The sequence below is a fragment of the Dendropsophus ebraccatus genome, chromosome 10 (assembly GCF_027789765.1).
Source record: "Dendropsophus ebraccatus isolate aDenEbr1 chromosome 10, aDenEbr1.pat, whole genome shotgun sequence".
NCBI classification, from domain to species: domain Eukaryota; kingdom Metazoa; phylum Chordata; class Amphibia; order Anura; family Hylidae; genus Dendropsophus; species Dendropsophus ebraccatus.
In genome coordinates this window covers 22038797-22051981 of record NC_091463.1, presented here as the reverse complement: position 1 = coordinate 22051981, position 13185 = coordinate 22038797, and the positions used below count along the sequence as shown (strand labels likewise).

Sequence of the window (13185 nt, the reverse complement as noted above, 5' to 3'; positions counted from 1 at the left end):
AGGTTTCTGAATGTCCTCGGACGGTGAATGTTTTTTGTCTCAGAGACGTGAAGCACATGGACTATATCAGACCTGGAACAGACCTTCAGCCTGCTGTATAACACTCTCTACTATTAGAGACCAAATACATAAATATTATGTGACATTATATCATTTGCCCTCCCCCTCCTCAGCGTGCAAATCCTCTAAGACAAGTCATGGAGCAAAACCATTCATACCCTACACTGCCTGTAGGAGAGACTACAGCTGTACTCGTGTACTGGTGACCTGGCTTTTTTCACCTGCAAATGCAACGATGTATTATACAGATACAGACACGCTTTTTTGACAGACTCGCTTAAAACTTAGATTGTTAGTAGCAAGTTCTACAGAATGTGTGCAGCTAAAGAGAAAGGAAGATGAAGGGTATAGGTCATTGACCGAACCAAGACTGTCCACCACCATAATTACCATTAAAAAGTTCAACCCATTAGAGTAAGTGGGTGCACCATGGTATACATTGGAATAATTTACGTTATTTTAAATGGATAGCTTTGATGTGAAAGCTGCTCCGGGCTATATTCACACCCGCGTTGAACCCTTCTTAGAGTCAGTAGGATCCGCTGTGCAATGGACCATCCGGCTCTATTTTTCAGCACTACAGAAACAGCACCACTCTTGTCTCCAGATTGGGTGGGATCTTGTAACTCTGTTCCATTGAAGTGAACAGAGCTTAATTGCAAACCACACCTGAACTGTAGACAAAAGTGGTGCTGTCTCTGGAAGAAAGTGTCCATGTTTTTGTACCGCTGGATAACTCCTTTAAATGGAATCTGTGATGAGGCCTTAAAGGCTTGTGAGATTACTGAGCCCAAACAGCAACCGTAGTTGTATGGGGAGATGGCTTTATTCAGCATGCTCATATAATTGTGCGTTACACTGGAGTATGGGCCCCCGAGGTGTCAGGTTGAGATTGCTTCCCCTCTATCTTCTACGTAGCTGTTGTTTTCCAGTAGTTGGAGGTCACTTATATGTGAAAGCCCCAGAGGACCCCCATGACTAATTCATCATGTGCTTTGTATATTATCATTACACAAGGGGCCGACCGTACAATCCGGCTGTAAATGTGTATCAGCCGCTTCCAATAGCAGCCATGTAATGAAGAGCCCCGTGCCGCTCGCTCCTCCACCACATCATTCATTAGTCTCCTGCAAATGACTAAATGACAAGGAGAGTCTTGTGTGGTGATGTCCTGCGTACGGGGGCCACTTATTTCCTGAAGGACCCTTAATGTTGAGCCAGTGCGTTATATGTAAAGGGGCCCGGAAAGCAGCCGGCAGGACTGAAGTGGCTTTTAACAGGATCAATCCATATTTATGGCCGCCTCTTACCGCTCACACACTCTTCTCTGCTATGGAAGTTGTAGATTTTTATTATGTCTGAGTGACTCGGTGCTTCACTGACCTCATCAGAACAGGGGCTTCTCCCAAAATGTATACCGAAATGACTACACATCCCTAACATAGTGAAGTTGGTGGAATCACTCGTTTTCTGTCAGATACAGGGCTGTCGTGTATAGGAGATGGTAACGGGATCATAGGTCAGGTCCAGGCACTAACCTATACCTCCATCATGTCATATTAGATGTTGTCTGCCTATGGCTGCTTTCACATGAGCGTGTTAAATGCGTATTTCTGTATCCATTACTACGGACCACAGGTCTGATGACCCGAACTGGCACCTTAATGTGCGTTTAACCAGTTAATGTATTGCAGGTCAGAAGAATGGACATAAGCAGTAGAAGAGAGTAGCAGCAAAGGGGATAGGATAGGAAGAAATCTAATGCACAGAGTAGAGTCCATTGTCAGTCCCAGTACGAGCGGCCTCCTGCAATGACATCACGTCACCAGAATCCACAGGGATTTGTCTTGTAAATTTCCCTGCCGATTTCCTGCAGACATTTTCCACAGCAGATCTGCTATGTGTGAACAGAGCCTAGAGCTGGTTTCACACTGGGGTAATATGGCTGCGAGTCCAGGTCCAATCATGTTTCTCATGTCCCAGACTGGCAGCTATATTAGATGTATATAGAGAACCCTGCAGGGACAGTATTCCCCTCACCTCTGATACCAGAGAATGCGCCGCCATCTGTCTCTAGGTAGGATAAAAACAAATAAGCGATTGCTGTCCGTGTATACAGGTAATTCATCGTTACATCCGTCACTTGGGAGAGAATAGGGAAGTCACAAGATAAATCTGCAATAAATCTATAAGTGTTGACACGTCCACAATCACATGGCGCCTGCAGATAGCTGAGAACTGACAGCAGATCTGTGTATTCCCATCAGATATAGTGGATTATTATGGGGAGGGCTGAGGGTCGACGTCATTACATACATTATCATTCAGACTGATCCTTCTAGGACTCCAAACAGGGTGCCTGCCAAAGGACAACAGGTCACTGCCACTATATACTGGGGAATTCCTAGTATAATCCTAAGACTTCCCACACACAATGGTTTCTCACCCTCATCTACAATAAAAGACAGTAGGAAAAACCAACACTGGATTTTTGCTGTCCATTATAACCCAGCTTTAGACAGTCATAACAAGGGCTCCAATCCAGTCCTGACCGCGGGTCTGATGGCCTGGACTGACAGCATCATTGGGATTTATTTTCAATATTATGCAGTAAAAGAAATTTTTGTGCGCACAGACGCCATAGACTGATGTGGGGCGCGCGCCCGGCTCTGATCAATAGTTACTGTAAGGGAGAATCGCGCAGCATTGATCGCTCTAGACGTAGCCCTGAGAGGCGGCAAGAGCCAAGGAAAACCGTATTAAATGAGCTTCTCTGAATTGTTTTGCAGAAAATCAATCGGGCTCCTTCTGATGAAGAATGCTTCTTTGACCTCTTAAGTAAATTTCAGAGTAACCGGATGGATGATCAAAGATGTACGCTAGAAGAAAGCCAGAGCGGAGGGACCGAGCCCACATCGACACCTGTGCCTCCATTGGACGACCGGATATGTGAGTCACTATTACCCATACAACACCACTGCCATTGTCACCACAAGGACTGAGATGGACATGGTGCAAACCCTCAAACAGTGGTCTCCTACCTGTGGCTCTCTAGCTGGGGCAAATGTACAACTCCTGCCAGTGGCATGCTGGGAACTGTAGAAGTTTTACAAGAGCCACAGGTTGGAGAACAACATCCTGAAACAGCCAAAATGGCAGATATTTGGCAGATTATTGATCATTTCATCACTGAAAACCCATGCAAACAAAACACAGTAGTACTAATACACCAGAATACATACATTTACCCTTACATGCTCCTTCTTATCTAAATGTAAGGTTTTTTTTTTTTTGTTTTGTTTTTTTACCCCTTTCAAACAAATTTCTCTGGGGCAGCCGGTGGCATACTCACCCTCCACTCGCTCCTACTCCAGTGATACTGCTTGTTGCTATTACCTTAGTGGTCATATGCAAAAGGAAGTACACATGACTAACATGTGACACTGACTGGCAGCAGCAGCAGTGTGTACTGTGACGTATCAGGGGCAGCAAAAAGCACGGCTGTGCTATATAGGAATGAACGGAGGGTGCTGTTTTTTTAAGCCATTGCGGGGTCACTAAATAGCAAATCTGTCTGAGCAGGATAATGCTATTCTGCCCACTTCTAGAGATGATCGAACACCGGAAGAAGTTAAGTTCTTATCAAACTTGAACCTTCCACATTTGGGTAATCGGCTGTATCCCAGAATTCCAGGTGGGACCGGGAATTCCCCATGGACCGGGAAGGCATCAGGAATCAGATGCGGAAGGTTTGACAAAGTTCCAGTTCGATAGAACCTAACATTTTCCGGTGTTCAAGCATTAGCGTCACATCATACACCTATGTAGACAGCTGGCATGGTTAGACAGTCCCCTGTGATGTCACATCTCTCAGTATATTACAGGGGAAGGTCAGTGCAGTTGGTGGTCTAGGATCACCGAGTTCTAGTACAGTAGTAATAACAGGCCCTTCCAGGACTGATGGAGGACACTGCTTATCTGTACATTCAGCACTAGACGGCTATCGGAGAGCACAACACACATCTATAGAAAATGAACGTCTCCTTGTTATCCGAGAACAAGTTCTTTTATCTCTAGTAATTTTCTAGGTCACCTTGACACATGGGGGGGTAAAAGCAAGGAGTGCAGTACTGTCTGCATACAGGGCCAATGGTAGGTCATACATGGATGTGCAGAGTTGGACGCCATGAAAAAAAAACAGCAATTCTGTAGGTTGCTGTAAGTTTTTTCACATTTCGTCAGGTTTTTCAACTTTTTTTCCAGTTTGTGCTTTTAAAACATGATGTGACTCAGCTCTCAATGTGACCAGACGACGGTACGTGAGCGCAGTTTGGCGGTTTCTGGCGATGTGTTCACACCAGTGGTGATTGTCACATCATAGCAGATCACCAGCTGATGGCAGGGACATGGCTGGACGTCTCCCTCCCCCCGCCCCGTAGCCTTCCCCATCAGCTCACTCTACTGTCATGTCTGGATAGAAGGAAATCAAATCACCAAGAAACCGGATGCAGCTCTGGGGCCCGAGGCGGGACACACAACCAGCTGGGACCTGCCACCGGCTGTCACACTGTGCTGCCATGACCAGGATGTCACTGGGTCCTCCGCCTCATAGAGGAGACAGAAACGCTGGGGGTTCACAGAGAATAGATCTGCTATATTAACCCTTCAGCCTCTGGTGACAGTACTATGCACTGTTATTACATTCAGTTCCTTACACTATATATGTGTGTGTGTGTGTGTGTGTATATATATATTATATATAATACACATACATACACACACCTATAGTGCCTCACCTTTACCATTCTAACAAAGGCATCAACAAGTCTGCTTACCAATGAATGGTTGTAGCGGGGGTCTCGCAGACCTCTGATGGATTGGTTTTGCTCATCTATAGCCCGGAGAGGAACAATATATTACATTCAGCAGCCAGCAATATACGACTTAGAAATTGTTCGTTCTGTATCACTTTAATAGGCAATTGAAATGGACAGTTCTGCTATTGCTGTGTGTGTTCTTGTCTCTATCCTCCCCCATTCTCCCGCAGTTACAGGATTTATTAATTTAACCCCTTAATGACCCATAAATAAGACTTTTAAACATGAAGAGTAAAAAGAGGATGGGATTAGAAAAACATAGCTGCTTTTATGCAGAAACAGCGCCACCCCTTGTTCTAAGTTTTGTATGTGGTATTACAACTTGGTTCCATTCACTTCAATGATACTGAGCTGTAATACCGCACACAAATCCTTAGTCGGAAGAATGCAGCTATGTCTTTCTTATTCTGGATAACCCCTTTGAAATCATGGCAGAGATGACTGGACGGCAGGTGTAGAGGGTATTAAAGTGCCCATATGGTCACATAAGAAGAATTGTAAGAAGAATAGAATTATTTAAGGTTACAGACTCTGTAAAAGCAGTCATGTGATTGGAAAGAAACCAGTGATATTAGTATAGCTCTGATGGTCATCTGATGAGGTTCGCTATAAAAGAGAGACAAAAAAAATGTAACTAAAGGGTCAAAATCCCACAGTGTAAAAAGTCTTTGACTTGTCCTAGAGACAGTTGTAATTGTTCTGGCTGTTCAGAGCCCCACTGGTCGCTAGAATGAGCAGGGAGAAGCGTGCGGCTTAGCGCTTCTCTTCCTGTCTTGCTGCAAGAGATGAGCCTATAGACTTCTATAAAGATCCATCAACTTTTTTTTTTTTTTTTTTTTTTTTTTTACAAATACACTGGGAAAAGCTTCGGTCATATATATGTTACATAGATACTGTGACAGATGCTGACAGGACATTAATGTGACGAATGGTCACAAGGTATGTGTAATATGGATGCCATTGTATTCTATGGGTGACGGATGCCACTATGAGGTGTATATTTAATGCATGTATCACCAACTGAATATAATGGCATCAGGTACTAGATAGTCTATGGAAAGGACTACTGAGCCTTTTCACCTTTTGCAGTACACTGGTCAGACAGAGGCCAAAAGGAGACAAATGGACCTTTATGGAAACATTCAGCATGTATGTTAAGTGTTTCCAGACATACAAGCTGCTTACCAATAATACTTTACCCTGACACAGTCAGCATTATACAGAGTCACTGTGATAAGAGTGTGAACAAGCCATAAGAGTAAGCCTCCCTGATGATCAGCTGATCGTGGTCACTCCTGCTCCTCCACATGAGCTGCTTGCGGTGTCACACATAGCTGCCTCTTTGCAGTGTCCCTCAACTCGAAGAAAGGGGGGAGGGTACAAGGTAAAGAACCATCTCAAATGATGTTCATGTGCCCTTAGGCTGGGTTCACGCTACGTTTTTGCAGTTCGTTTTTTTTCATCCATTTTTGGAATAAAACGGATGGGGAAAAAAAAACAATTGCATTGTGTGCATCCGTTTATCTATTGACTTTCATTATATATTTCTGTCTACGTTGACTATGTTTTTGTGTATGTTAAAAAAAAACATCTGTTTTGATCCGTTTTTTGTTTTTTTTATAATGGAAGTCAATGGAAACACGGATCAAAGACTGATTGCAAAAACGTAGTGTGGACCCAGCATAAAACAACAAGGGGGACATCTAGATGGATGAGACAACCTTAATAGCCCAAAATAGCTGGTAACTCACTGTGTGTCTAACAGAAGAAACATGGAGGAAATGAAGAGAAGCAAGAAGCAGCAACCATCTAGCTATTGCCTGACACTCATTCCTAGGATGGCACAGAACAGCTCTGTCCTGAGATATAGTCACCATTCACATAATAACATGCATATAGCTATGTGACCCATCTCTCTTGGCATAGAAGATGCACAGTAGCGCCACCCTGTGGCCTTGCAGGAGAGTTGCCTGGACATTGGCTCCCACCATTGTCCTGTTCCCATTGCTCCAGGCTTCGTCAGTTCCAGGTTGCTTCCTGTCCTGTGACCTGTAGATGTTTAGCACAGGGGATTTCAGGCCGTGCTATAATGTGCGGTTACACCTACAGGACGGGATTTGTTAGCCTTGAATGTGTTAATACCAGTCACTGCCTAGCAATACCTACTACACAGAACTGTGGGAAAGGTATCATTATCCACAATGAGGCGTAATGACTGGTGTCATGTCACACAGCGGGGACGACCCACATTGCTTTACATCTTCATGGGGAGGAGGGCTGTGCCATTATCCCTGTCACATGATCACTGAGCCGTAGGTCACGATTAAGGCTGGGAATGTAGGAAGGCTACATCACTCACAGAACTACTGAGGGGGACATGGATAGAGCCACACAGGGGGATTCTGGGAGGGTGCAACAACAAGAAGAGCATTATATACCCTATTAACCTCAGTTCTCTGCTAGTGCTCAGTTTTAGGCTATTTTACTACTTTGGAAACATTACTGGGAATGGTGGCCGACAAAACTTTTAAATCGGTTGTGGGTCTCCGTGCTGGGACACCCACTAATCTCTTGATATACTGGGAGAAGTGCATGTTAAGCTGCTTCTCTCCCAGCTCAGACCACATGATGAAGATGGACTTCTATAGAGTCTGTGGGCCCATATGTGCACAGAGCAGGGAGAAGCAATACTCAGCTGTGTGCCCTTCATTCTAGAGATTGGTTGGGGTTATACACCCAGGCCCCACTGGTCAAAACCTTTGACAAGTCTCTACAACATATCAAAAGGGTTTTTTTTAAAGTGACAGGTACACTTTACACATGACATTACTGTGACTGCTGCTGCTGCTGATGGTAAAAGAAAGTGACAACTTCCCTCTCAGAAGAGATGTCACTTTCCCAATCCCTTTAGCTGTAGCGCTGCCTGCACTAAGGACTATGTACATTTATCTGTGCCTTGCTGTATCCCAGCATACATGATGTAACCTTCACATACAGGGCTCCATTGTGCAGCAGTTAACCCTTTATACCTTCACTTTTCCAGCTGCTTCATCATTGATGGCCTCACCGCAGACAGAAGAGTTTTTTGACCTGATAGCCAGTTCCCAGAGCAGACGTCTGGACGACCAGCGGGCGAGTGTGGGCAATCTGCCCGGTCTACGCTTAACGCACAACAACATGGGACATCTGAGAGTAGAAGGGGACCAACAAGAGCCCGGAGATGAGTTCTTCAACATGCTGATGAAATGCCAGGTAAGGATCTGCAGAAGCGTCATCACCATCACCTCTCACTGTACAGCACTGAGAAGCCATCCGATCCTACAAATATTCAGCTAAACTGGTCAGTACAAAGTGTTACGGTATAGATTCTGGTGGATCAGAGCCCCCTAGTGGCCACACTTGTTTGGTATCATCAGATGTGTCTTTGGGTGAAGCTTTGTTAGCAGTGGTTTACATGTGGGATTGTTATTTATACTGCACATGATGTTACATGTCAGTGTTGCTCGTGTGGCGGTGCGTGGTCTTTTTCGGTCCTTCTTACACAGATTTTCCATTGCCATCTAATGATCAGGTTCCAGCGTTCTGGGAATTGCAGGGAATTTCTGTGTGAAACCCTTTCATTAGTTTCCAGGGACGATCATTTTCCTGTCAGCAGCGGATCCAGCACTCGCACACAGGTTTTCATTATTACGCATCACTGAAGGCTTCTCTCTCTGACTGTCGCTATATACTCTTCAATTAGAGCATCTCCAGCTGTATGGCCATTGATATGGGTGTAAAAGATCTCCAGACCTTTGTATGTTCAACATCTGTGATTGTGTTCGGCTTCTATTCTGGTACATGTATGATGGAACTGAGCAGTAATAGATAGGGATGGTGTCATGGCTGCTGCACCTGAGCCGCACAAGCATCACTGTGAATCGCATATTCTGTGAGTCTGTCCAGGATGAGAAAACACCTCTACTGCTGGCCTGTGTCTGGTGTCGTAGCTCAGTCCCATTCACAGTCTACCTGCCACACATCAGAGACATGTCAAAAGTTTTAGTTGGTCAGGATCTGAGTGTTCAGACTGCAACCGATCAAGAAGAGACACTCGGTGCCCCATGCCTCACTCCTCTTTCTGTGTCTTTGGGAGCAAGACGGCTCCATAGACTTACATTATACGGCCTCCTAGGTCAGATGACACAGAGGTGAGAGACAATGCATAAACAGATACTTCTCCTGGACCATTTTCCTGATCATTCACGGTCTGAACTCTCGGACCATGAACGATCAAAGCTTTTGATATATTTCTAGGACACATCCAAAGATTTTTTCTAATGACCAGGCTAGGCGAGTATGGGGTAGTTTATTACTGTACAACTTACAATGTCACTAACTTTGAAAAACTTCTAGCATATATAGAGCCATATGAAAAGTTTTGGTGTCTAGGTTCAGGCATCCACTGATCACCATAACGCTTGACTGAACGCTTCTCAGCACTGGTCAACAAGTGGTTCACTTGTCTTGCTGCAAAAGACTTTCTATAGTAAATCTATGGGCCTTGTCTCCTATAGCGAGTCAGGGAGAGTAGCACTCTAGTGATCACCCAGGCCCCAAATGATCAATAGTTTTCTCATAGAGATGTCAAAAGTTTTAATCATAGTGAGAGGGGCACATTAAATTAATGAGAATACCTCTAAGTATGTTAAATAGAAATTCAGACCAAACAATCTGCTGTAACATCAGAGATATAAGACAGATACTGGGTCACTACTGATCTCCCAGATATAGGGCTCTTTAGAGAGCTGACACTCCTTAATACTGATCAGAGATTTCTATTCTAAGCTAAGTAACATGGAGATGAATGATGACAATGATGAGACGCTTACAGTATGGTCCGATATCTACTAACAAAGGGAGATCTTAGTTCTGGGCATTAGTGGTGGTCAATTATAACAAGCACTTTATGTTATTCATTTTCTCTTCACTTATCTGTCTCTATAGTCTTCACGGATAGACGACCAAAGATGCGCCCCCCCAGACCCCGTACCCAGAGGACCCACAATGCCAGACGAAGACTTCTTCAGCCTCATCCAGAGAGTACAGGCAAAAAGGATGGATGAACAGCGAGTAGATATCCCTTCCAGCCAAGAAGACGGCGAACATCAGAATAGTCAACGGAGGTCAAACAACAGCTAAGTGTCAGCTCTTCAGCCCAGATGAAGACCCGCCTTTAACAAAGGAAGCAAACCTCTGAGGATCTGTCTCCATGTAGTATCTGAAAGCAGAGAACAACTTTTCAAATTAGAAATCTGTGTATTTGCATAGCTGAGGCAAACCGTTCAACGTATGTGAAATATCCAAGTGTCTTCGGCCAGTTAGTAAATTAAGGACCTTCCATTTTTATAGGACTATTTTTGGTAGTAGACACCGGGAAAGAATCTGCAATAGCAGGAGGCGTAGTAATAGACGCAGAGCCGCAGATACTGGAAGCGTTACGGACAGGGGGCGTCACAGACGGGAGTTTATGACCCCCCATTCTATAGTGGGAGAGGATGGTGTTACTACTGTATGTCGGGCAATGCTTACCCGGACCGGGTCACTAAGGGCCTTATTCACTAAATGGCAATAATGACGTTGTTTTGTAACTTAGTGATTCTCTTTTTTTGTAATTTAATCTTTATGGATTTTAATGAAGTGAGACTGTACGTGACATCCGTAGTGAATGTGAGCGTACCGCCTAGAACGCGTGTGTGTCTGACCTGGCGGGGAACAGGTTAACAGGTACTACTGTAAGCGTTCTAGCAATAATACAAGAGGCAGCTGGGAGGCGCTGACCTAGATTTACTGCCGTTCAGTGAATGAGGCCTAGAGATTGCAAGCTATAAACTGCCACGTCTCATTCTCCAGCGTGTCGGAGCAATCTGTCTGTCACACAAGGTCTCCACTATTCATTTCCAGAAAACTGGGCATCTGTGAAAGGGAGGCAATGAGGGCCAAGCCCTCCGAGCTTAACCCTCTGGGTACATGCCCTGGGTTGTGCCCTCCGCCATGTCTACAGAGCAAAAAGTACAACTGGATGCTAGAAGTAGGGGAAGAACTGTTTTTAATTTGTTTCTTTGCAATTTATATATAACTCTGCTTATGTACAGTGAATGGAAACTTTCTTGTTGAGGCCTAGAAGCTGAGAACTTTTGCACAGCTGAGATTTTGCTACAGTTGTATCTTCAGTTTAGGCAATTTTTAATATGACCTAAACAGTATGGGCTCCAGGATGACACATTGTAGCAAACCATCAGAACAGGAGAAATGTGCGGCGGATTCCAATGCATTCACTAATGGCATAAAGAATCAGTGCAGATTTTCAGCACTGCAGATTTTTGCCACGGATTTGCTTGGTAAAGGGTGGATCACACAAGAAGGATGCGCCCATTTCTCTTCATCACGTTGCCGATGTATTTGCATGAAATGTTTCCATTCACTGACAGACGGCAGAGATTTTAACAACTCACACGGTGCCCCCCCATTACCAATAAGACATGTCTGCTAGGTGACACCTCGCAGCAATGACAGGTGACATGTAGACTAGAAGACCAGAGTCCTCTTCATACAGACGCCTGGTAGGAGGAATCCTCTTCCATGTTGTATACAGTTACATTATAATAGGAGGAAATGTAAAGTACATGTACCAGTAAAGTTGTATAGTTAATCTCTTAAGGTCTCTGGTGTAGACATTGTCTCTCATAATCTTTTCTATATGGTACAATACAGAACCAGGTCCCACACCGCTCATAAGAGGAATATTATAGATTTTTGTTCCATAGCGTCAGCAGGAGACATGTCGGGATCTAAGCCGTCTTGTCACATTATACAGAGCAAGATGGCTGCTGGGAACTGTGTGGCAATTTCTATAATTCCTATTGAGTAGGACAAAGAATGCTTAGCACTAACATTCAGAATAGGAGTCCTCTATTCTAATAGGTCAGATCCCCACCCATTTACAATATGGGAACCCCCTAATAAAGCGGTGACTAGATACAGGGACAATGACACTATAGAGAGACGTCTACTAGCCTTAGCGTTTGATAATTATAATTGTGTAGCAATGATATAAGGTCACTACTCACCTGTTATAATCATATAATTCTCAGTACTTTATCATACAAGTATCATGGGAGTTCATTACATAATAATGTGGATTGTGACAGTTCAGAAGATACTTGTCGTGTCTGGGAATATGTATATAGGAGTTACAGAGCGGTATGCAGGTAGAAGGGAGTAACTGACTGTCCATATGATGTAATATACAGCACAGAACAGCATACAATGTACCATATCCTCGGTGCACACCTAGAACTATACCCAGCAATGAGAGGCGGCCCATTGGCTGATCTCTGCAGTCTGGCTACACAGGAAGCGTTTCATGTTGGCTATTGAGACGAATGGCTGTGCAGGTAGGACATGTCTGCCACAGCATCTCATAGAGGGGAGGCCTAAGCAAACCGCTCTCTACAATATCTACATGCCAATAGAGAATATAACCAGGGGTCGTGAGACAAAACGCACCCTGGCTAAGGTCTAGAGCTACTGGCATGAGTGCCGATAAAGAGACAACATTGATTCCTCTATCAGGACAAGCACAGGTTCTATAACATACAGTGTATACGAGAGTGACCACCTGAGCCGCTACCCATGCATCTCTTCTCTATCCATGGTACGAGATCACACACTGCACATGGGAGACAGATTGCAATAACAAGAGCCTCTGCTGCGAGCTATGGGGAGGGGAGGGCGCACTCAGTCCAAAACTGGAAGTGGGTGCTGGACTCTAAACACAGCGGAAACGCCACATACTTGAATGTATTAAAATTATTTATTTTCCAATGTGCATTTGCTGAGTTGTTTTTAGTTTGTTTGTTTTTTTTCCAAGTTTGGTTTCTAACAAAAAAAAAAAATGAAATAATGTAAAAGGTACTTGACTTTTTCCTGACATCTGCCAAATATCTGAAGACTTTGTTCTATTGTGCTTAATGAATAAAACATATTTTGTGGTCTAGAAGCATGGACTGTGTCCTTGATGCCCGGGGGGTTCACCTGGCACAGGGATGACCTCACAGCGGGTCTCAATGATCTATAGACAGGTAATAAATGGATACAGCGGGAAAAGCCATTTGATTGAACTTGTGACCTGTTACCAATGTAAGTGACCAATAGGCACCAAGCATATGTCCGCTCTGAAGATCCAGATGTTCCTGTAGGGAGTGAC

At 44.3% G+C, this 13185-nt stretch overlaps 1 protein-coding gene across 9 annotated transcripts in view; it reads left to right on the top strand.

Annotated features, from left to right (window-relative positions):
* The window catches only part of GPSM1 (G protein signaling modulator 1), a 258983-nt gene extending 246005 nt beyond the window's left edge, over positions 1-12978 (top strand). For all 9 annotated transcript variants that reach the window (XM_069943023.1, XM_069943024.1, XM_069943022.1 and 6 more), the window contains 3 exons: positions 2850-3009; positions 7981-8189; positions 9924-12978. In XM_069943023.1, coding sequence (XP_069799124.1) covers positions 2850-3009; positions 7981-8189; positions 9924-10118 — 564 coding nt within the window. In that variant the 3' untranslated portion in view covers positions 10119-12978. The remainder of the gene's footprint in view (positions 1-2849; positions 3010-7980; positions 8190-9923) is intronic.
* Positions 12979-13185: the final 207 nt, after the last annotated feature.